This window comes from Salmo trutta, chromosome 4, assembly GCF_901001165.1.
Source record: "Salmo trutta chromosome 4, fSalTru1.1, whole genome shotgun sequence".
Classification (NCBI taxonomy): Eukaryota; Metazoa; Chordata; class Actinopteri; order Salmoniformes; family Salmonidae; genus Salmo; species Salmo trutta.
In genome coordinates, this window is record NC_042960.1 from 55,174,833 (window position 1) to 55,200,472 (window position 25,640).

General features: G+C 43.9%; 1 protein-coding gene across 1 annotated transcript in view; it reads left to right on the top strand.

Moving 5' to 3' along the window:
- Window positions 1–1,051: 1,051 nt before the first annotated feature.
- Window positions 1,052–25,640, top strand: part of LOC115192649 (NUAK family SNF1-like kinase 1) — a 38,365-nt gene continuing 13,776 nt past the window's right edge. The window contains exons 1-3 of the mRNA XM_029751403.1: window positions 1,052–2,435; window positions 10,943–11,063; window positions 20,310–20,461. Of these exons, the coding sequence (XP_029607263.1) occupies window positions 2,145–2,435; window positions 10,943–11,063; window positions 20,310–20,461 (564 nt within the window). The 5' untranslated portion in view covers window positions 1,052–2,144. The remainder of the gene's footprint in view (window positions 2,436–10,942; window positions 11,064–20,309; window positions 20,462–25,640) is intronic.

A 25,640-nucleotide genomic window follows, 5' to 3' on the forward strand; every position in this document is an offset into this window, starting at 1 on the left:
TTGGTTGGCCCTCGCTTCATACTCGTCGCCAAACCCACTGGCTACAGGTTATCTACAAGTCTCTGCTAGGTAAAGCCCCGCCTTATCTCAGCTCACTGGTCACCATAGCAGCACCCACTCGTAGCACGCGCTCCAGCAGGTATATCTCACTGGTCACCCCCAAAGCCAATTCTTCCTTTGGTCGTCTTTCCTTCCAGTTCTCTGCTGCCAATGACTGGAACGAACTGCAAAACTCTCTGAAGCTGGAGACTCATATCTCCCTCACTAGCTTTAAGCACCAGCTGTCAGAGCAGCTCACAGATCACTGCACCTGTACATAGCCTATCTGTAAACAGCCCATCTATCTACCTACCTCACCCCCATACTGTATTTATTTATCTTGCTCCTTTGCACCCCAGTATCTCTACTTGCACATTCATCTTCTGCACATCTACCATTCCAGTGTTTAATTGCTATATTGTAATTACTTCGCCACCGTGGCCTATTTATTGACTTAACTTACCTCATTTGCACTCACTGTAGATAGACTTTTTGTTTTCTTTTGTTCTACTGTATTATTGACTGTATGTTTTGTTTATTCCATGTGTAACTCTGTGTTGTTGTATGTGTGGAATTGATATGCTTTATCTTGTCCAGGTCGCAGTTGCAAATGAGAACTTGTTCTCAACTAGCCTACCTGGTTAAATAAAGGTGAAATAAAATAAAATGTCATCAGAGAGAATGAATGCACTTATGCAACATTTATTTAGTGATAACATTGCATTGGACTACCTGTTCTTGTTTTTCCTTACGGATTTGTTGTTATAGCTGCTGACTCTGGACTGACTGACCCACAGTACATGGCACAGTTATATTATTGATGGAAAAATCAACCAGTCAGGGTTTGCACTTGCAGAACTCATTTCATAAGGCTTCATTAAGGTTTCAGCAATATTAATTATTAAACGAATATATTAAACTTTGACTCGCTCTGAGTTGCCCTTGAAAACTGAACTCTAAGGTTTAGGCTATAGTAAAATGACTGTAGCTTGCCAGAGAGAGGGCTATACTTCCACAGCCTCAGGGAGAAAAGCAGCCAGTCAGTCAGCAGCAGTCGCAAACGAAGGGGAGAGGTATGGAGCACAAAGAGAGGGACAGAGGGGAGGAGGACTGTAACTCCGCCTCCGGACTCGATCATCTCACATTCCTTATTCACAGCCCCTCACGTTAGAGAATAAAGAGAAAGAGAGACGAAGGGCACACGATTAAGGAGAGCAAAACGACCATGGCAATATTCAAAACGTCTGAGCTTGACATATCTGATCATAGCGCATCTCTAAAGTCGACTTGGGCATGGAGCACTCGCGCCATACACAGAGTTCAGCAGCTGAATGACGTTGCACCTGAGGACAAAATGAGGGTGATCTTCATCCAGAACGCCGGTTTCGTCGCTGCTTTCTCGGGAGGCAATGACGCTGAAGGTTTCGCCTGTTAGTTTAGAGTTAACGATGTTGGCAGCACTTTCACGGTAGATTATGTGAACGACCCAGAATAAACGAAAGACTGCGAGATAGATAATGCCAGTTACTATACGGATAACGAGAATGGAATAGCCCGATGTTTTAATAAACCTAAATATGTTTCCTTTTTGGATTGCTCAATTTTGAGCACCATTGTCCATACCCGAGGAGACATCAATCGAAAGTGGATTCAGCTTCTGACATGCATTGGTGTGTCGAATTCTGAATACATATTCAGAGGACTGTTGCCCTAGAATATACCTTTATAGTTAGACATACATAATATACATTGCATTATGTATCAGACGCGTCAAGATAGATGATGTCTCCTTTGTAATATTTAGCTGTTTTATTTAATCATATAATAATGACTCACTCTTATAAGGCGACAAATGGATGAATAGATATGGAGAGAATTCTTTGATCAGGAAAAAATGAACAAAGGCAGTGATCATTAGACAATCGGAATAATGTATATGTTTATTAATATAATATTTACGCATTGTTCCTTGTAATTTATTGTATTTATTACGACTATTATTAGGCCTATAATAAAGTATTACTATAATATCAATATTTGTAACAAAGAGCTTAGTTTAAGATCTTTAACTGTGGGAAATTAGTTTTAATACTTCCCTAGAGAAGATGGATACAGCTTTTCTCTCGGCCCACCGAGGGCTGACCCGTCCTGAGTCCAAACAAACCCTCACCTCATCGGGTAAACCATCTGGCGGTGACCTGTCCCCTCCACCGCTACCTGTCGGTCATTCAATGGCAGAGACACCGGCAGCTGGCGATGGCAGCAGTAGAAATTCAGGCTTCAAGAAACACCACCACAAGCATAACCTGAAACATCGCTACGAATTGCTCGAGACTTTAGGAAGAGGGACCTATGGCAAAGTAAAGAAGGCAATTGAACGACACTCAGGGAGAGAGGTGAGACACTTTACAACTATGTTTATGGATAGGGGTGGGGGTTAAAAACGCTCTTTCCGCATAGGAGTTTTTAGCACCCTGTACATAACCTCTGTAAAGGTTCTTAGAATGCGGCTCAGACTGCAGGCTACTGTCGAGGTCCAATACGGAGTCATAGAAAACATAACTACAACAAAGAGGCCCTAAATACCCAAATAGCTACTTTGTTGCGCTCTAGGCTTGTGAGTCTTTTTCCCTCTCTGGGAATTCCCCGGTGCTCATAGGGCCCTAGAGGCCCTGGGAATCTCTGCAGCACGCGCGCTGTCCCCAGCAGTGCCTCGCGACCGGATGCTTAAGTGCAGATCTTCAACTAGCTACTGATTTATTGATGAACCCAACCATATGCACCATTGAAACCGGCCAACAGTCCTCCAAGATACTTCCCCCTACTCACATTGAATGGTCTGGAATTGTGCAAGGTATTGCTTTAAGGTGAAGAGGTTGCTAGTTTGGCAAAGTCAAACGTGAGAACTGGCCTAGAACAAAAACTCTGTTTTTTTTTATTTAACTGCATGTTAAAATAATAGCTTCCTAAATTACCTGTCATTTTGACCAATGTCCCTTAACTGTTTCGTTTTTGTTTGTGTCTTGGTGCTGTTTTGATCAACATGTTCTTCATGTTTTTCTATGACTTTTTTTGTCATTGAATGCTCACCATCTGCCCTCATGCACCATACTTGGAGACCAGATTTTTCCTCATGCTGCAGAATTTGACCCATGTTCCCCACTGGCAGAATGAGATGAACTTTCCATATGTGTGTTCAGATTCAGAATGCCAGAAGGAAAACTCAGTAGGGTCAGCATGTCCAACACTCCTGACACACACATACATGCTTGGTGGGGGCACCATAAACCCATAGCTCAAATAGCTCCTTCAGATGGCCTGCCTGGCTGGTGACTGATGCTTTATAACCCATTTCTCCACTCATTAAACCCACAGGGTGCTTGGGTCTGTTTGAGTAGCCTAATCACTTCTTGTGACATTTTAAAGGCTATTATGTTATATCCCTTTATAACCTCTGTAATACCACTTTGTATTTCATTGCCATCTCCACATGCCCTGACATCATTCTAGAAATGTATGGAGCGATGGTATTCCCTGATCCGCGTGCATTCCTCCTCTATCAGTGAGCCTTGCCTAGCTTAGTTCTCCAGCCCTTAATGGTTCCACTTCAAATGGCAGGCAGCAGAGCTGATCCAGGAACAGTGTGTAGCTAATAATAAATCAACCTGAACCATTTCCATTGAATGTGTCACAACATTATTAGCAGCACAAGTGGCCATGGGCCCTTTGTAAATCAACACTTGAGTACATTCGGTTAAGCATCACCCAGACAGAGACAGAGCGAGAGAGCGAGAGAGCGAGAGAGCGAGAGAGCGAGAGAGAGAAAGAGAGAGAGAGAGAGAGAGAGAGAGAGAGAGAGAGAGAGAGAGAGAGAGTGTACAGCCCCAGAGTGTGTGTGTCTGGCCTGGTGTTTAGAGAGCGTTGTACATGGTCCCTGGCCTAAAGAGCCCCTGGTGTCCATATGATAGAGATTAAAACAAGGAGACAGACCGTTATGCAATCCCTCTGCTCTGGCTCTGCTTGTTTTACTTTCCCTGGTTGGCGTGCAGGCTTCTTTAACAGCTAGACTAAATGAGAAGAGCATAAGGGGAAAAAGATTGAGAAGAGAGTGTGTGTGTGTGTGTGTGTGTGTGTGCTTGCGTGTGTGTGAGAAGCTTGGAAGGGACTGTCATTAAAGAGAGATTGATTAGATGTGTGGGTGCATGAGCATATGTGTTAGTGAAAGTGTGACTGAGCCTGTAGACATAGGATCTGCAAACCCTTCTCTTGTGTGTGTTGGCTGCTTGGTTTGGATGGAAAGTCAGACTGTCTGTCCTCATACTGTATGCCTGGTCTGATTGGACTACTGTATATCTGGTCTGATTAGACTACTGTATGTCTGGTCTGATTGGACTACTGTATGTCTGGTCTGATTGGACTACTGTAAATCTGGTCTGATTGGACTACTGTATATCTGGTCTGATTGGACTACTGTAATCTGGTCTGATTGGACTACTGTATGTCTGGTCTGATTGGACTACTGTATGTCTGGTCTGATTGGACTACTGTATATCTGGTCTGATTGGACTACTGTATATCTGGTCTGATTGGACTACTGTATATCTGGTCTGATTGGACTACTGTATGTCTGGTCTGATTGGACTACTGTATGTCTGGTCTGATTGGACTACTGTATGTCTGGTCTGATTGGACTACTGTATATCTGGTCTGATTGGACTACTGTATATCTGGTCTGATTGGACTACTGTATATCTGGTCTGATTTGACTACTGTATATCTGGTCTGATTGGACTACTGTAATCTGGTCTGATTGGACTACTGTATGTCTGGTCTGATTGGACTACTGTATGTCTGGTCTGATTGGACTACTGTATATCTGGTCTGATTGGACTACTGTATGTCTGGTCTGATTGGACTACTGTATGTCTGGTCTGATTGGACTACTGTATATCTGGTCTGATTGGACTACTGTAAATCTGGTCTGATTGGACTACTGTATGTCTGGTCTGATTGGACTACTGTAAATCTGGTCTGATTGGACTACTGTAAATCTGGTCTGATTGGACTACTGTATGTCTGGTCTGATTGGACTACTGTAAATCTGGTCTGATTGGACTACTGTATATCTGGTCTGATTGGACTACTGTATGTCTGGTCTGATTGGACTACTGTATATCTGGTCTGATTGGACTACTGTAAATCTGGTCTGATTGCATTACTGTATGTGGGCATGAGCTTGGATGTGCAAATGTAAATGTGTATGCAATTCTGACTCTTGCACGTGCTCATGTGCGTTTGTAATGCTGTAGATGTTGCCAGTACGGAGGGGTGTGTGTGTGTGTGTGTGTGTGTGTGTGTGTGTGCTTGCATGTATGGGTGTGAGCACGTTTGTACTTTTTGGGTGTGTGTTCGTGAAAAGGTTGTGGTGACAGCAGGGCCCAGACGGAGCAGTGACACATGAAAGGCCATCCCCAGCAGGAAATGAGAGACAGGGATGGAAAGTTAATATCCTGTTGGGGTCCAAAGCAGAGGGAGGGGAGGAAGGAGGGAGAGAGAAAGGGGAAGAGGGAGGGTTTGGTGGGTGAGGTAGGAAGCTAGGGAGATAGGGGCGAGGCAGGGAGAAAGGAGGAGGGAGTAGGGGAAGGATGGAGGGAAGGGAGAGCAGTTTAAAGAGAACACCACCATAATGGTAGGGGTGGGCTTCACTTAAGGGGTTACAAAGTCACATTAATATGAGTTTAAAGCACTAGATTACCTCACCCCAAACAGTGGATTCAGTGAGGATTAACTGGGAGGAGAAAAATACAGAGATTCACTGTTATTGGCTGTAGTCGTGCAGTTATCAGCATTCTTTCTTCTTCTCTCTGGCTCTGTGGTAAACATACTACACTGAGAGATGGCTCTGCTCTCGTAATCAGTCATAGAGTCCTCCCTGCTATTGTCAACTCCCCTAATACACACACACACACTATCTCTCTCTCCATCCACACACATGAACATGATCTTCAGAGAGAAAGGGTGAACTTGTGATGTATACCTCATCTATTTTAATGGGCTGAGAAAACACCGGCCGTTGTCAGGCTCTAGTGGAGCGGAGCGTGGCCTCTCACATCAAACACTTTAGCATACAGCCTAGCAGGAGGAGTGTACCTGGCAGAGGGTGGCTGGGCCAGGCCGGCAGGGCAGCGATCTGTTTGACTGACAGTAATAGCCCACCACTTAAAGACAGGCGTAGGGCCGCACTATACTGTGACAGCCAGCTGGCAAATGGATGATTCACAGTAGAGCTGGGACAATAAACCGAAAATGATCGACACCAACCCAACTGATCACTTATCGCAGGCATTTTGCTGATATCGGTCATTACGATAAGTAGCCTATACTAGAGAAGTAGTCTAAAGGAGAATACAAAATAAACTGTGATGCACATTCATGTTATAAAATTATAGCGTAGCACCCCGAATTATCGGCATTTTCAACAGCATTTAAGAAACATATTACCTTCAAACAGTGTTATCTTGTGATCAAGCCATCAATGTTTTGTGATTATTAATGTCGTAAAAATGTTAGCTAACGGATGAGCAATTAGCATGTTTGACATTTCAGTGGAAATACTACTACTATCAGCTATTTGATAAGCGGTTTAGCAAAAAAAATACGTCCTGTATTATTGGCCACCATACTATTTTGTTCAATCACAGTTATTTTGTTCAAAAAACAGACACCAACCCCGTATCCAAAGTGTTTACTAGATAGTTGACTAGTTGGCTAGCCTTCCAGTAAAAAAAATGACTTGCCTGTCAACTTTTCATTGCGTAGCCCGGTACGCCTTCCTGTAGACTCTTATAAATGGTTTTTCACTAACATCTTCTTCAGTGTTGGATTAATATTATGTTTTGAGAAAGTAGATAATAGTTTAATACTAACATATAATTGAATATGAGTAATTTAGGTAAAAAGTTGGATATTAAATGATGTGTGGTCTGTCGCCAGTCGAATGTTACAATATACAGCGTGTCCCACAAAATGTGTATATTTATATAACTTTTTGGAAACAATCAAAACCTAACTTCATTTACATAAACTGCAATGAAAATCGGTGGTCAGCTAGCAAAATGTACCGTTATTTTCTAGGCTATTTAAATGTTGAACTCGAGGTGATTTAATCTTCCAACCGCTGGAGAGAGTCCGAAGTTAGGGGCTGTCCGATGTTGGGGGAAAATTAGCTAGTTCTATTTATCATTATCGTATCAATTCAGGCAATTTACCGCTATATGGATTTGTCCATTTCGCCCAGCTCTAATCTACAGACCTGCATGTTTAGTGACCCACTACAATACAAGATCCCAGGGGAATAAAAGATGAGCCTAGGCGGATGGAGGGATGGATCTCTTTGTCTGCTCTCTGTATTGTTGGGATGCTGTCTCTCTAAGCTAATGAGTTTACAAACAGTCTAATTTGAGGGTCAAAGAGCAGGGTCTGTTGATACTGTACTCTACTGTACTATCTGCCATGAGAAAGTACATCCCATCCACATATCTCTGTAGAAATTAAACCCCACACACACCACTGTACCCATGACTTTAGGGCAGGTGTGTCCAACTCATTCCATGGAGGGCCGAGTGTTCGCGGGTTTTTGTTTTTTCCTTCCAATTATGACCTAGACAACCAGGTGAGGGGAGTTCCTTACTAATCAGTGACCTTAATAAATCAATCAAGTACAAGGGTGGAGCGAAAACCCACAGACACTCAGCATGCCGTGGAATGAGTTTGACACGTGCTTTAGGGTCATGTCAGACCTTTGTGAATTGATACCGTACCGTCTCCAGGTAGACTACCTTCTCCTGTACTGCATTTTTATAGGGACTTAAAACCACACCCTCTTACTTTTAAATAAAACAACGCAAATGTGAAAAAAGTGACCTGCAGTGCAGACAGTGCTGCTTCAATGGAGACAGACTATGGGCTTACAGTCCTATGGGCTTACAGTCCTATGGGCTTACAGTCCTATGGGCTTACAGTCCTATGGGCTTACAGTCCTATGGGCTTACAGTCCTATGGGCTTACGATTTGGCATGACGTGAATACAGTACTATTGCTGTTGATGACCCCATGAGGTAATGGAAAACACAAAACAATGGAGGTATAACACTTACAATAAAGACCAGTGAATAATTAACAGACTAAAGACTACTACTCAGCATGTGAAAACAAAACAGGGCCTTTACTTGTTAATACATATATCTTTTTTTATTCTATGTAATCAAGTCATGCTCTGGATGAGGAGTTTTTCCGGCCTGGGTTATTTTTATTAAGGTACACCGTAATTAGCTTGGAACAGTGACTGTATGTGGTTTCTACTCCTGCCTGGCCCTGGAGTAGAACTGGCCTTCACTATAATGGACCTTTCTCTTAGTAAGGACAGTTTTTGTCCTCCCTAGCTAACAGAGGCAGTCTAAATGAATATACAGTACAGGTATACAGTAGTAAGAATAATCCATGGGGCTCGAACCTGAGTGTTTGGTATTTGTGAATTCTAGGGCTGTCTGCGACTAAAACAAATATCGGTCGACCAAGAGTCGTATGTTCTTTCAACCAATCCACTTGTTGAAATTTTAAAACGTATTTTTCCATATAAAGACACACCCTATGTGTTTTAATAAAATCAACTATATGTAGGCTACTGATCTTGTCTGATGCTTTGAGCACAGTGTGATTAAATAATTAAGACACACAAATGACTCAAGAGAGCCTAGCCAGAAAAAAGAAACTTGTTCTCAAAACTCTTCCTCCTGCTGCTGCTAGCCTTTGCAGATTCTGCCATTACGCTCCCGAAGTTGTCGGTAATAGGCTACACCAGGGGTCGGCAACCTTTTCCATTTGGAGTTCCAATTTATCTAAATCTAAATTATACAAATCTAAAAGTAACTTCTATTGCCATTGCCAACAATGTAAAAATAGCCTACATAAAGCCAACAAATAGAAACATTGCAGCCTGCAGGTAGAAAATATCACATTGACTACGCATGGCTTGTCTGCAAGGAACTTGAAACATTGTATGAACTATCAACTTGGTCCAGACTGAAGCTTTCTCTAACGAACTTGAAACATTGTATAAAGTATTCTGGACCCTCAAATATTCCTGTGCCAGTGAGCTCCGGACAGACATACCAAGTAATCAGATAGACATATTTTATGTCGCTTCCACCAGATCAGAGCATGACATTTTTTCCCCTTTCATGCTGAGTGGATTTCGAAAGGGAGAGAGCTGGAAAGATTTTTCAAATAGGCTACATTGAGGAACTATTGTCATTCTGAAATGATGTAAAAGCAGACTTTGTTTACTTGCTGTTTGAGGTGAAGAAGAAATGACGTTGAGAAGCTTCACCGCTCATTAGTGGTATTGAGTTAAGACAATCAAAAATACTTTCAGATCCCCAAATGGGCACAATTTAGAAGCCTACATTTGCACACAGGCCAGGTAGCCTAGGCCTACCTCTAGGCGCAATCAGTTGCGCATCCTTACTGAACAACTCATAAATAGAATGAAATAAACCATCACTTTTTTCTCATAAGTGTAGCCTAGGTTGTGCGCTCTGTAAACAAGATGTCCACTTCGACAATGACAACGGTAAGACTGTAATAATAATAGATTGAATGCATTGACACAAATTACGGTAAACAAACAATGTAGATTACAAATGATGGTAATTACCGGTAGATGTACTATTGGTGATACTGTCATCCCCGTGGCCTCCACAATGGATTAGTCCACTAAATTTGACCAGTGGACTAAATGGGGTCAGCCCTAGTGGAGTTTATATTATATGATGATATTACTATTATTAACTCTCTGATGTAGATGTAGACCTACACATTGTACGATGTGTGTAAGTGTTTGTGAGAGGTATAGTATAAATCCGCACCATCTGTTAGCCAGAAAATGTTTGTTTGTCACTCGTAGTGTCTTCACGGACTAGTTTAGAAGGTTCAGCTCGCTCATCAATCCACTACCCCTGCTGGGACACACACACACACACACTGCCAGGAGTTGCAGTTGCCATGGAAACCCACATCACAGAAACCCCCTATTCTTCTTGATGTGCTACCTGATATATCCATAAGACTGCGGTCTGGTTAGGGGGAGTTGCCCCCGCCCCGCCCTGCTCCACACACACACACACACACACACACACACACACACACACACACACACACACACACACACACACACACACACACACACACACACACACACACACACACACACACACACACACACACACACACACACACACACACACACACACATCACATAATTGAGAGACCAAGCTGTCTGTTAATAGCAGGGTGAACACAGTACAAAGGAGTCCTCCATTACTGCACCACGTGCCAAGTTGTTTTTCCTCAGAGAGCACCTTCATTTTCTCCTCTAAAGAGACAGTAAATTACACAGCAAGAGCCTGTGATGACTGTGATGACTGAGTCTCAGTGTCTCTCAGTCAATTGACCCCCTCCTGTCTGTGTGGACTGGATAAATGGGAGAGTAGGGGTCAGAGGTCACAGTGTTCAGGGGCTCTGGGGAGGAGGGTTATGTGTTTGAGGTTCAGAGAGTATTCATTTAGATTATGTTATGTAAGACATTTTACAATGGTCAACAGAGTGTTCTTCATTCCCTGGCTGTCCAGATGTGTTTGCTGATGTGCGATCACTGTGATTAGTTGTCTGTGATTTGCTGTGTGGGTGTGTTGACTCACCTGAGTTGGTCATCATCACAATCCGTTTGGATGTATTGCTGATTTTGATTGACCTAGCCCACTAGTCATTTTGTCATACTTGTATCCATGTGATTTTTAGTCCACTTTAACTGACCAGAGAACGTGCCTGTCCTCTCTGTCCTCAGGTGGCTATCAAGTCCATCCGGAAGGAGAAGATCAAGGATGAGCAGGATATGGTTCACATCCGCAGGGAGATAGAGATCATGTCATCCCTAAAACACCCCCACATCATCTCTATTAATGAAGGTGGGTCTCTGTTCACACACACACACACACACACACACACACACACACACACACACACACACACACACACCAATTCACTCTCTCTTCCCTCCCCCAGTTCTGCCTCGTCCCGCTGTAGGACTGTCATGACAAGCAGATGTCATAATAAGATCTGACCTCAGCTTTTGGATGTTACTTATCTTTTCTTCTTTGTCTGAGCCCAGTCAGAGAGCGGATCCATTGTGTGTGTCTGTGTGTGTCTGTGTGTGGCTGCACGTGTGCGTTTCTGGATGTCTTTCAGAGAGTGTATGTGTGTGCATGTTCACGTGTGTGTGTGTGTGTGTGTGTGTGTGTGTGTGTCAGGGGGGTGTCCGTGAGGTTTGCCTCTCTCTCCCACATCTGAGAGGCCTCTTCTTATGTCTTCCCTGGTCTTGATCTCAGGGCCAGACATCTGCTGGTACTTAGAGAGATCTCCAGCTAGGAGCCAGACTGAGACTGAGGGCAGTAGAGGGAGAGAGAGGAGACTAACTCTACCCTGCTAACCCTGAGTCTGACTCCACAGTTATGGACAGGGAGAGAGGGAGATAGAGGAGGCTAACCCTGAGTCTGACTCCACAGATATGCACAGGGAGAGAGGGAGAGAGAGGAGGCTAACCCTGAGCCAGACTCCACAGATATGGACAGGGAGAGAGGGAGAGAGAGGAGGCTAACCCTGAGCCAGACTCCACAGATATGCACAGGGAGGAGAGGGGGAGAGAGAAGGAGAGAGAGAGGAGGCTAACCCCACCCCACTAACCCTGAGCAAGACTCTATAGATATGGACAGGGAGGAGAGGCCCTTAGCTCACGCTAAAGCCGCCTCTGCATACAGTATATCTGTCCCACTAGACCAGTGGTTCCCAAACTGTTCCCAAACTGTAATTATTATTATTATTTTATATATGTTTTTAGGAACTCAGTCCGGCTTTCAACTTACCCTTGAAAGTTGTAATAGTAGAATGCACAAGGTGCAGTTTCTAAATAGGGTAGTGCATCATCAGTTCCTCTTGTCATGTCAGTCATTGCAGACCTTAGAGAGCTATTTATAACTGGTCAGAATGTCCAGATCTACGAGCCCATGTCAGCTAGTGTTTTTTCGCTAGGTTTTTTAACTCATAGATTTTGTTGTAATGTTTGAGTCACTCAAATATCACATGAATGCACATCAGCATTAGACATAGCAAAATGTATAGAATTGCAAGAAATCTCCGCCAACAAGAGGGATGTGAACAGTTTGTGTCATGAACAGTGAGTGCTTGTGCCCATAGAAAAGACGTGACGCGCACGAGCAATGGGGGCGAGATATTTTCCCCAATATCGGAAGGGGGACCTGAATGAAAAATGTAGGAAACCCTGCACTAGACAACCCTCCAAAAGTCAAAGGCTTCACTCATATTGTGTGTTGCATATCTGCTCTTTTGGTTTGACCCCACATCTCAGTTTGAGAGGGGAAGTGTGATTTACAGAGAATGTTGATGGAAGTGACATTACCTTACAATTTCCATCACCAGTTTGACCCACAAATGAACCTCCATCTCAAAGGGCAGTTGAACCTAAAGCACATAGATGCGGTAAATCAGATCTAGTGTCTGTTTTTATACCCCACGTCATCAGAACTGTTGATCTAACAGCACTGCTCAAACAGGCTGACTTCTGACACTGCTTTGATTGGGTTCAAAGTCTGTCACTCTTTATTGACCCAACAAACAGTCAAACGGTGCTATTTGTCATGGCAACTTGCCGGTCTTCAGTGAGTGTTGTGGTTGCTATGGTTCAACATAGTTTGTATGTGTCAGAAAGGCTGATTAGGAGAACACTCCTATAAACTAGCCTATAAGGAGTTGGGCTGCTGCTCCCTCTTATAAACTGGCCTATAAGTAGTTGGGGTGCTGCTGCCTCCTGTAAACTAGCCTATAAGGAGTTGGGGTGCTACTCCCTCCTATGCGTTAAGAGCAGCCTGCCCCTCTGTCTGCTACCAACCATTGCTGGTCGATTTTTTGCAGAGGTTGCCTGATTTCTGGTGTTTCTCTTTAACCAGTGGTTACCGTTGTGAGCTGGCCCCTGCCCAGAAAAGTGTTGCAAATGTATAGGCCCATACAGTATGTGTATCCGGCAACACCCGTGTCAACAGATAACTGCTTGTGTGAACAAAGCTGAACCAGATGTGCAGCGTTGAGATTTTCCTGCTCTGCATCCATTCTGCATCGATCAGCAGGCCTGTGAGCATTTAAAGCACATTTGCATGTCACTTCCAGCACAATTCATAACCTCATAACTGGATTTTAAAGGAACATTTTCCAGAGAGGTCTTCCTGAAAGTCAATTTGGTTCATTCAGTTTAAATGGTATTCACGTCATCTATTTGTGTAGTGTATTGTGTAATGCTATTTGCCCCCAACACACTTATAGGCTGTCAAACAAGCCTGGCATGACAGGGATAAGGGCCTCCCTCTGGTTTAGAGAAGACGGGACTTTGAGAAAGGATAGATTTTAAAGGGGGTAGCCCTCCTCCCACTCATTTTCTGGTTTGAGTGGAAAAAGCACTGCATTATGAGTACTGTCACTATCCCTCCATGTAAAATATAAGACAAATAACTAATGGGGGAATTCTGACCCGAGTTAAATACTCGTAGTTAGAATGTAATTCCTTTTTTTAATGCACTTCTCTCTATGCGTATTCTGAACTTGAACTTAAGCATGTAAGTGGAAAAAGCGTCTACTTAATTTTTTCCCATATGAATAACACCATTCTCCATGCACTGTAATTTACAACATGATAAGAGGTAAAGGAGTAATCTGTTTGGATAAGGGAATTGTAAATATATATGACACTTGTTATATCTTTCTGTTTTACCTTATCACTGGAGACAAATGTGAAACTAGGCATATGGCAGTAAACTGAAGCATATCAACATATCAACTTTCCCACAGTGAAGTTTACGAAATGCTGTGCCATTATGCCGAATTAAAATTGTAAGTCCTTTTAACTTGCAAGGATGGGCACTCTCGAATGTCTTAATTATAGGTTACCCCAACTTACTCAGTTTCCTATTTTTATCATGTTAAATAAACTCAGCAAAAAAAGAAACACCCTTTTTCAGGACCCTGTCTTTCAAAGATAATTTGTAAAAATCCAAATAACTTCACAGATCTTCATTGTAAAGGGTTTTAACACTGTTTCCCATGCTTGTTCAATGAACCATAAACAATTAATGAACATGCACCTGTGGAACGGTCATTAAGACACTAACAGCTTACAGACGGTAGGCAATTAAGGTCACAGTTATGAAAACTTAGGACACTAAAGAGGCCTTTCTACTGACTCTGAAAGCACCAAAAGAAAGATGCCCAGGGTCCCTGCTCATCTGCGTGAACGTGCCTTAGGCATGCTGCAAGGAGGCATGAGGACTGCAGATGTGGCCAGGGCAATAAAGTGCAATGTCCGTACTATGAGACGCCTAAGACAGCACTACAGGGAGACAGGACAGACAGCTGATTGTCCTCGCAGTGGCAGACCACGTGTAACAACACCTGCACAGGATCAGTGCATCCGAACATCACACCTGCGGGACAAATACAGGATGGCAACAACAACTGCCCGAGTTACACCAGGAATGCACAATCCCTCCAATAGTGCTCAGACTGTCCGCAATAGGCTGAGAGAGGCTGGACTGAGGGCTTGTAGGCCTGTTGTAAGGCAGGTCCTCACCAGACATCATCGGCAACAACGTCACCTTTGGGCACAAACCCACCGTCGCTGGACCAAACAGGACTGGCAAAAAGTGCTCTTCACTGACGAGTTGCGGTTTTGTCTCACCAGGGGTGATGGTCGGATTTGCGTTTATCGTCGAAGGAATCAGCGTTACCCCGAGGCCTGTACTCTGGAGCGGGATCGATTTGGAGGCGGAGGGTCCGTCATGGTCTGGGGCGGTGTGTCACAGCATCATCGGGCTGAGCTTGTTGTCATTGCAGGCAATCTCAACACTGTGCGTTACAGGGAAGACATCCTCCTCCCTGATGTGGTACCCTTCCTGCAGGCTCATCCTGACATGACCCTCCAGCATGACAATACCACCAGCCATACTGCTCGTTCTGTGCGTGATTTCCTGCAAGACAGGAATGTCAGTGTTCTGCCATGGCCAGCGAAGAGCCCGGATCTCAATCCCATTGAGCACGTCTGAGACCAGTTGGATCGGAGGGTGAGGGCTAGGGCCATCCCCCCCAGAAATATCTGGGAACTTGCAGGTGCGTTGGTGGAAGAGTGGGGTAACATCTCACAGCAAGAACTGGCAAATCTGGTGCAGTCCAAGAGGAGGAGATGCACTGCAGTACTTAATGCAGCTGGTGGTTACTTTTGATTTTGACCCCCCCCCCCCCTTTGTTCAGGGACACATTATTCAATTTCTGTTAGTCACATGTCTGTGGAACTTGTTCAGTTTATGTCTCAGTTGTTGAATCTTGTTATGTTCATACAAATATTTACACATGCTAAGTTTGCTTAAAATAAACGCAGGTGACAGTGAGAGGACGTTTATTAGCCACTATGAGTATCGACTGTCAGTAGGCCTAATAACCACACATATTCAACTGCCAATTTACTGTTAGTTCCTATAATTGGTATTGCCTAAATTATCTTTCCATTTAATTATATTGTTTAGTTTACCTTTATTTGCTTTCTCTGTAAACGCTGTCATGGCTGTGTGGTTGTTGCTGAGGATTATTAGTAACAGTTCATCATATTTTTTTGAAGACGTAGGACATCACACTGCTTGCTTTGTGAGTACCTCTTCCTCTCGATTAGGCCCATACTTGACACAAACTCGGGATCTCTGCCTTGCTAGCACACGTGACCGCCCTCCTGAAGCGTCTTACCAGTCGACGCCACCCGAAAAGCTAGCTATTTGCTTGTGCAAGTGGCGACATTTTGGGCTGAGGCATAAGCTTCACGCATCTCCATGTGCTACATAGGCTAATTAAATCATTATGGAGCAGACCAAGCCGTAATAGTTTGAACACGACGCACAGCGCAATACTTGGCCATTTCATCACACAGTTTCATGATTAGTGCAAGCAATAGTATAGCCTACTGTTGTACACTATTCTGTCTATTATATTTCTATGTACACTAATCTTCCAACATTAACATGGGTTGAAGAACTGAATGTGGCTATTTTCAGAATGATTCAAACCACCGTTTTCTTTCTTTCTAGTGTAAATGCTCTCCAAACCTGTTTTTTATGATTAATAAACACTTTCCTAACCCTAAATAATCTACAAGATCAGAGTATTTTTTATCTATCAATTGGTGCTGAAACAGAGACAAATATGGATATATTTAGATGGTTTCTTTCATTGATCCCTAATATTCTTAACGTTCTCTCTGGCTGGCGAAAGTATTCACCCCCTTGGCGTTTTTGCTATTTTGTTGCCTTACAACCTGGAATTAAAATTGGGTGTTTGTATCATTTGATTTACACAACATGCGTACCACTTTTAAGATGCAATTTTTTTTTATTGTGAAACAAACAAGAAATAACACAAAAAACAGAAAACTTGAGCGTGCAGAACTATTCACTCCCCCAAAGTCAATTCTTTGTAGAGCCACCTTTTGCAGCAATTACAGCTACAAGTCTCTTAGGGCATGTCTCTATAAGCTTGGCACATCTAGCCACTGGGATTTTTTGCCCATTCTTCAAGGCAAAACTGCTCCAGCTCCTTCAAGTTGGATGGGTTCCGCTGGTGTACAGCAATCTTTAAGTCATACTACAGATTCTCAATTGGATTGAGGTCTGGGATTTGACTTGGCCATTCCAAGAAGAAAAAAAATGTTTCCCCTTAAACCACTCAAGTGTTGCTTTAGCAGTATGCTTAGGGTCATTGTCCTGCTGGAAGGTGAACCTCCGTCCTAGTCTTAAATCTCTGGAAGACTGAAACTGATTTCCCTCAAGAATTTCCCTGTATTTAGTGCCATCCATCATTCCTTCAATTCTGACCAGTTTCCCAGTCCCTGCCGATGAAAAACATCCCCACAGCATGATGCTGCCACCACCATGCTTCACTGTGAGGATGGTATTCTTGGGGTGATGAGAGGTGATGGGTTTGCATCATACATAGCGTTTTCCTTGATGGCCAAAAAGCGCAATTTTAGCCTCATCTGACCAGAGTACCTTCTTCCATATGTTTGGGGAGTCTCCCACATGCCTTTTTTCTTTAAGCAATGGCTTTTCTTCTGGCCACTGTTCCATACAACCCAGCTCTGTGGAGTGTATGTCTTAAAGTGGTCCTATGGACAGATACTCTAATCTCTGCTGTGGAGCTTTGGAGCTCCTTCAGAGTTATCTTTGGTCTCTTTGTTGCCTCTCTGATTAATGCCCTCCTTGCCTGGTCCATGAGTTTTGGTTGTTGGCCCTATCTTGGCAGGTTTGTTGTCGTGCCATATTCTTTCCATTTTTTTATAATGGATTTAATAGTGCTCCGTGGGATGTTCAAAGTTTCAGATATTTTTTTATAACCTTCCCCACCACTTTGTCCCTGACCTGTTTGGAGAGCTCCTTGGTCCTCATGGTGCCGCTTGCTTGGTGGTGTTGTAGACTTTGGGGCCTTTCAGAACAGGTGTATATATACTGAGATCATGTGACACTTAGATTGCACACAGGTGGACTATATTTATCTAATTATGTGACTTCTGAAGGTAATTGGTTGCACCAGATCTTATTTAGGGACTTCATAGCAAAGGGGGTGAACACATATGCACGCACCACTTTTCCGTTTTTTATTTTTTAGAATTTTTTAAACAAGTTCTTTTTTTCATTTCACTTCACCAATTTGGACTATTTTGTGTATGTCCATTACATGAAATCCAAATAAAAATCCATTTAAATTACAGGTTGTAATGCAACAAGATAGGAACAATGTCAAGGGGGATGAATACTTTTGCAAGGCACCGTATTCTAGTGAGTCTGTTGACAAAATTCAAACTAAAATGTACACCGTATTTAAAGGGATGTCTTGAGATAAATGGACTGAAAACCCTATTGAATGAAAACTCCACAAGAAAATCTGTTGGCCAGCAAGTGGGAGAGGTTTCAGCAGTTTAATGCAATTTATTCAGTGCGTGCAAGGTAGCCACACCTGCAGAGTGCGTTACGCAAGTGAATCAGGTAAGTCTGAATGCCAAGTACTGATAAGTGCGTAGGAAAGGCGTAAATGGCTCCTAAATGTTTATGTTAAAGACCTCACTTCAGACATTAACACACTATCAGGGTGTTATTTTAGCTTTTATGTTACAATATAGTAATTCTTATTTTTTTTACATAAAAGCTGCTTCTTAATAACTTCATTGTCTATCTAACTCTGCTAAGGCAGTGATTAGCAACCCCCTCCTCATGTTAACAGCTCAGAGGCCTAGCCTAGTGGACCCAGCGGATAGCAGAGCAGGGCATTGGGACAATGGGTGCTAATTCGTGTGATCTGAGGCCTGCTGGCCTATTGAACAAAGACCGAGTGAGTGATGGACAGAGGGGGCACTCCATTATGTAAGCCAGGTAATTAACCCAGTGAATCATGGGGAGGGTGGCACGAGGGGCATGGGTCAGAGGTAACGAGCGCCCACGCTGGGCTCTCAAACGGACCCCCACCACGGATCGCCGGAAGGGTCGTCCCGGGTCACGGCTCCGTCGGCCAATCAGAACCAACCCCCAGGTCGGCTGGCCCAGTTCCCGTGCTGCCTGCCCTGCCCAGCGGAGAAGTCACAATCAGGGAGGGTTGCCATCAATCAACATCAACATGTTTTTACCACAGGATTATTCTCTGAAAGGGAGGGGAGGGTGGGAGGAGAGGAGAGTGGATGGGTGGGCCTGTGAAGGTGCTCACTCATGGGTGCAGAGAGTTGACTAGGCCTTCACCCCTGGAGCCCCTGTAGTGTGGGAAAATACACTGACAATAAGAAGAACATGGCCGATGGTTGTGTCATCATCCCCTCTCTCTCCGCCTGACTAACAGTAATCATCCCCCATATGATGCACTGCTGTTGGGTCGGCAACTTGCTCTGGCAGTAGGCGAAATGATACATTGGAGGCTAGATAGAAAGTGGAACAATACAGGACAGGTTGTCCTGTGTGTAGTCTGTGAGGCGTTCCTATCTCTTACTCAAGTAATGCACGCGTAAATGGAACTTAATTAAATGTTTTGTACTTTTCTCTCTATGGTACTCTGACCTTGAACTTAGGCATGAAGTAACAAATGTTTCAGCCAGCTATTCTTTTGGGGTGGAGATAACAGAAAGGAAGGTGGGGCATAGGTGTGTCTACAGATAGGCCGTATTCTGACCTTGACTTAATTACCTCGTAATTCCACCACCTTTATGCACGATGAAACCATGAATAAGGTCCAACAACCTGTCTGTTCCAAGTGGAACAGCATCTACTTTCTTTGTTCCGATAGAAATAACACTGTTCTCCAATGCACTGTAATGTACAAGTTAATAAGAGCTATTGATAAGAGCTAGGTACATGAGGAAGACGTTTGTATAAGGGGATTGTAAATATAAATGACAATTGTTTTAATTATTTTACCTTATGATCGCTGGAGACAAATGTGAAACCAGTCATATGGCAGCAAACTGAAGCATATCAACATACAGTGCCTTGCAAAAGTATTCATCCCCCTTGACGTTTTCCCTATTTTGCTGCATTACAACCTGTAATTTAAATGAGACTGGTGAAAGTTAGTGACATGATGAGATGTTGATTTACTGTCCAGGTCAGGATGACACTATGGACCTTCTGTTAACCATGCTCTTCTCTTCTTTTCCCTCCCTCCCTCCCTCCCTCCCTCCCTCCCTCCCTCCCTCCCTCCCTCCCTCCCTCCCTCTCTCTCTCTTCGCCTTCTCCTCTCCAAGGGGTTTGGGTGTTACTAAAACACACCCCCATCCCCTCCCTTCCAGTTGTGTTGTTAAGACTCAAGCCAGACACATGAGGTGGGATTGGTGATGTAATGTAATCATAGAAGCAGTGCAGAGAGAGTGTGAATACAGCCAGTTGGCTCTGAAACTGGGAGGGGTACTCTTCTCATTTATTCAACATAATACTGTCCACTGAAACTATGAAGTTAGTTGTTTCTCTTCCTGAATGTTTTCTATGATGAAACCTCTGCTGTGAAACAAATGGTTGCTAACTGTTTGACCACGCTAACTGTTTGTCTATCCCAACTGTGTGTCCATTCTCCTCCAGTGTTTGAGAACAAGGACAAGATCGTGATCGTGATGGAGTACGCCAGTAAGGGTGAGCTGTATGACTATATCAGTGAGCGCCGGCGCCTGAGCGAGAGAGAGACGCGACACTTCTTCAGGCAGATAGTCTCTGCCGTGCACCACTGTCACAAGGTAAAATCCTCCAGAGAAACGTGCACACGTGCACGCACAAACACACCCACACATTTCAGCTAATCAGATGCAGGGCAAAATATCGTAACCTTATGACTATAACCGTATATATTCCTCACATAGAGGAGAAATCTGCAGTATGAGCTATGCTTTTAGTGGCCTCTTGGTGTCAAGGAGGACTGTAAGGGACTTAACACAATCCAGTGTTGTCCATTGTGCACAGTCCCAGCTCATCTGTTGTCATGACTCCATATCCCTGGATCCCCTCATAGCTCCCCCAGGACACCCCCCTCCCCTCCCCCATTAGCATGGATCCTAGCCCCCCCCCCACCCCTCTCCTCTTCCTTCCCTCGTTAAACCATGGTCCCCCAGGGACGGGGGATGTTTGGGTGGGCTCCCCACTAGTCATCATCTCTACAGCTGGGATAGGATGATGTCATCTTCCCAGCATAAGGGGGAGCACCAGACATACAGCCAGCGCGTAAGGATGAGCCTCTAGGGGCAACCACACTGAGCGGTGGAGTACCATGGTGTAGGGTAGTGGGGTGATATAGTGTGGTTGACTGACATAGGAAGCAGGTGCACTGTGAGAGTGCTGATTAGACCCACCTCATCCCCTCCATTTATAAGCATGTGAACATGTGTTCCCTATCACATCCTAACCAATTGGAGACGCACAGTACAGTGTAGGCCCGGCGGTTACAGCTGTAGTGAAGTCACCCCATCACTTCCAGATCTGAAATGGCTGCTTGTGTTTCCAGTTGCTGTGTGTATACCACAATGTTAATGCATGACTTGAAAGGGCCACTAACCAACATAGTTGTTTTTTTGTGAGAAGATACAGTACCAGTCAAAAGTTTAGAAACACCTACTCATTCAAGGGTTTTTCTTAATTTTATACATTGTAGAATAATAGTGAAGACATCAGAACTATGAAATAACACATATGGAATCATGTAGTAACCAAAAAAGTGTTAAATAAATCAAAATAGATTTTATATTTTATATTCTTCAATGTAGCCACCTTTTGCATTGATGACAGCTTTGCACACTCTTGGCATTCTCTCAACCAGCTTCATGAGGAATTATTTTCCAACAGTCTTGAAGGAGTTCCCACATGTGCTGAACACTTGTTGGCTGCTTTTCCTTCACTGTGCGGTCCAACTCATCCCAATCCATCTCATTTGGGTTGAGGTCGGGTGATTGTGGAGGCCAGGTCATCTGATGCAGCACTCCATCACTCTCCTTGACAAATAGCCCTTACACAGCCTGGAGCTGTGTTTTGGGTCATTGTCCTGTAGAAAAACAAATGATAGTCCCACTAAGGGCAAACCAGATGAGATGGTGTATCACTGCAGAATGCTGTGGTAGCCATGCTGGTTAAGTGTGCATTGAATTCTAAATAAATCACAGACAGTGTCATCAGCAAAGCACCCCCACACTATCACACCTCCTCCTCCATGCTTCATGGCGGGAACCACACATGCGGAGATCATACGTTCACCTACTCTGCATCTCACAAAGACACCGCAGTTGGAACCAAAGATCTCAAATGTGGACTCATCAGACCAAAGGACAGATTTTCACTGGTCTAATGTCCATTGCTTGTGTTTCTTGGCCTAATCAAGTCTCTTCTTAATGGTGTCCTTAGTGGTTTCTTTGCAGCAATTCGACCATGAAGGCCTGATTCACGCTGTCTCCTCTGAACAGTTGATGTTGAGATGTGTGTTACTTGAACTCTGTGAAGCATTTATTCTGGCTGCAATCTGAGGTGCAGTTAATTCAATTGAACTCATTCTCTTATCCTCTTATCCTCTGCAGCAGAGGTAACTCTGGGTCTTCCTTTCCTGTGGCGGTCCTCATGAGAGCCAATTTCATCATAGCGCTTGATGGTTTTTGCGACTGCACTTGAAGAAACGTTCAAAGTTCTTGAAATTTACTGGATTGACTGACCTTGACATCTTAAAATAATGATGTACTGTCATTTCTCTTTGCTTATTTGAGCTGTTCTTGCTTGGTCTTTTACCAAATATGGCTATCTTCTGTATACCACCCCTACCTTGTCACAACACAACTGATTGGCTCAAATGCATTAAGAAGGAAAGAAATTCCACAAATTAACTTTGAACCAGGCACACCTGTTCATTGAAATGCATTCCAAGTGACTACCTCATGAAGCTGGTTGAGAGAATGCCAAGAGTGTGCAAAGCTGGCATAAAGGCAAAGGATGGCTACTTTGAAGAATCTCAAATATAAAATATATTTTGATTTGTTAACACTTTTTTTGGTTACTAATCAAATCAAATCAAATGTATTTATATAGCCCTTCTTACATCAGCTGATATCTCAAAGTGCTGTACAGAAACCCAGCCTAAAACCCCAAACAGCAAGCAATGCAGGTGTAGAAGCACGGTGGCTTGGAAAAACTCCCTAGAAAGGCCAAAACCTAGGAAGAAACCTAGAGAGGAACCAGGCTATGAGGGGTGGCCAGTCCTCTTCTGGCTGTGCCAGATGGAGATTATAACAGAACATGACCAAGATGTTCAAATGTTCATAAATGACCAGCATGGTCAAATAATAATAATCACAGTAGTTGTCGAAGGTGCAACAGGTCAGCACCTCAGGAGTAAATGTCAGTTGGCTTTTCATAGCCGATCATTGAGAGTCTCTACCGCTCCTGCTGTCTCTAGAGAGTTGAAAACAGCAGGTCTGGGACAGGTAGCACGTCCGGTGAACAGGTCAGGGTTCCATAGCCGCAGGCAGAACAGTTGAAACTGGAGCAGCAGCACGGCCAGGTGGACAGGAGACAGCAACGAGTCATCATGCCAGGTAGTCCTGAGGCATGGTCCTAGGGCTCAGGTCCCCCGAGAGAGAGAGAGAGAGAGAGAGAAAGAGAGAGAGAGAGAGAAAGAAAGAGAGAAAGAGAGAATTAGAGAGAGCATACTTAAATTCACACAGGACACTGGAGAAATTCTCCAGATATAACAGACTGACCCTAGCCCCCCAACACATAAACTACTGCAGCATAAATACTGGAGGCTGAGACAGGAGGGGTCAGGAGACACTGTGGCCCCATCCGATGATACCCTCGGACAGGGCCAAACAGGCAGGATATAACCCCACCCACTTTGCCAAAGCACAGCCCCCACACCACTGAAGGGATATCTTCAACCACCAACTTACCATCCTGAGACAAGGCCGAGTATAGCCCACAAAGATCTCCGCCACGGCACAACCCAAGGAGGGGCGCCAACCCAGACAGGAAGACCACGTCAGTGACTCAACCCACTCAACTCAACCCACTCAAGTGGGGACGGCATGGAAGAGCACCAGTAAGCCAATGACTCAGCCCATGTAATAGGGTTAGAGGCAGAGAATCCCTGTGGAGAGAGGGGAACCGGCTAGGCGGAGACAGCAAGGGCGGTTCGTTGCTCCAGTGCCTTTCCGTTCACCTTCACACTCCTGGGCCAGACTACACTCAATCATAGGACCTACTGAAGAGATGAGTCTTCAATAAAGACTTAAAGGTTGAGACCGAGTCTGCGTCTCTCAAATGGGTAGGCAGACCATTCCATAAAAATGGAGCTCATTAGGAGAAAGCCCTGCCTCCAGCTGTTTGCTTAGAATTCTAGGGACAATTAGGAGGCCTGCGTCTTGTGACCGTAGCGTACGTGTAGGTATGTACGGCAGGACCAAATCGGAAAGATAGGTAGGAGCAAGCCATGCAATGCTTTGTAGGTTAGCAGTAAAACTTTTAAATCAGCCCTTTTCTTAACAGGAAGCCAGTGTAGGGAGGCTAGCACTGGAATAATATGATACATTTTTTTGGTTCTAGTCAGGATTCTAGCAGCCGTATTTAGCACTAACTGAAGTTTATTTAGTGCTTTATCCGGGTAGCCGGAAAGTAGAGCATTGCAGTAGTCTAACCTGGAAGTAACAAAAGCATGGATTAATTTTTCTGCATCAATTTTGGACAGAACATTTCTGATCTTTGCAATGTTACGCAGATGGAAAAAAGCTGTCCTTGAAACAAACTTGATATGTTCGTCAAAAGAGAGATCAGGGTCCAGAGTAACGCTGAGGTCCTTCACAGTTTTATTTGAGATGACTGTACAACCATCAAGATTAATTGTCAGATTCAACAGAAGATATCTTTGTTTCTTGGGACCTAGAACAAGCATCTCTGTTTTGTCCGAGTTTAAAAGTGGAACGTTTGCAGCCATCCACTTCCTTATGTCTGAAACACAGGCTTCCAGCGAGGGCAATTTTGGGGCTTCACCATGTTTCATTGAAATGTACAGCTGTGTGTCATCCGCATAGCAGTGAAAGTTAACATTATGTTTTCGAATGACATCCCCAAGAGGTAAAATATATAGTGAAAACAATAGTGGTCCTAAAACAGAAACTTGAGGAACACCGAAATTTACAGTTGATTTGTCAGAGGACAAACCATTCACAGGGGCAAACTGATATCTTTCCGACAGATAAGATCTAAACCAGGCCAGAACTTGTCCGTGTAGACCAATTTGGGTTTCCAATCTCTCCAAAAGAATGTGGTGATCGATGGTATCAAAAGCAGCACTAAGGTCTAGGAGCACGAGGACAGATGCAGAGGCTCGGTCTGATGCCATTAAAAGGTCATTTACCACCTTCACAAGTGCAGTCTCAGTGCTATGATGGGGTCTAAAACCAGACTGAAGCATTTCATATACATTGTTTGTCTTCAGGAAGGCAGTGAGTTGCTGAGCAACAGATTTTTCAAAAATTTTGGAGAGCAATGGGAGATTCGATATAGGCCGATAGTTTTTTTATATTTTCTGGGTCAAGGTTTGGCTTTTTCAAGAGAGACTTTATTACTGCCACTTTTAGTGAGTTTGGTACACATCCGGTGGATAGAGAGCCATTTATTATGTTCAACATAGGAGGGCCAAACACAGGAAGCAGCTCTTTCAGTAGTTTAGTTGGTATAGGGTCCAGTATGCAGCTTGAAGGTTTAGAGGCCATGATTATTTTCATCATTGTGTCAAGATATATAGTACTAAAACACTTGAGTGTCTCCCTTGATCCTAGGTCCTGGCAGAGTTGTGCAGACTCAGGACAACTGAGCTTTGGAGGAATACGCAGATTTAAAGAGGAGTCCATAATTTGCTTTCTAATGATCATGATCTTTTCCTCAAAG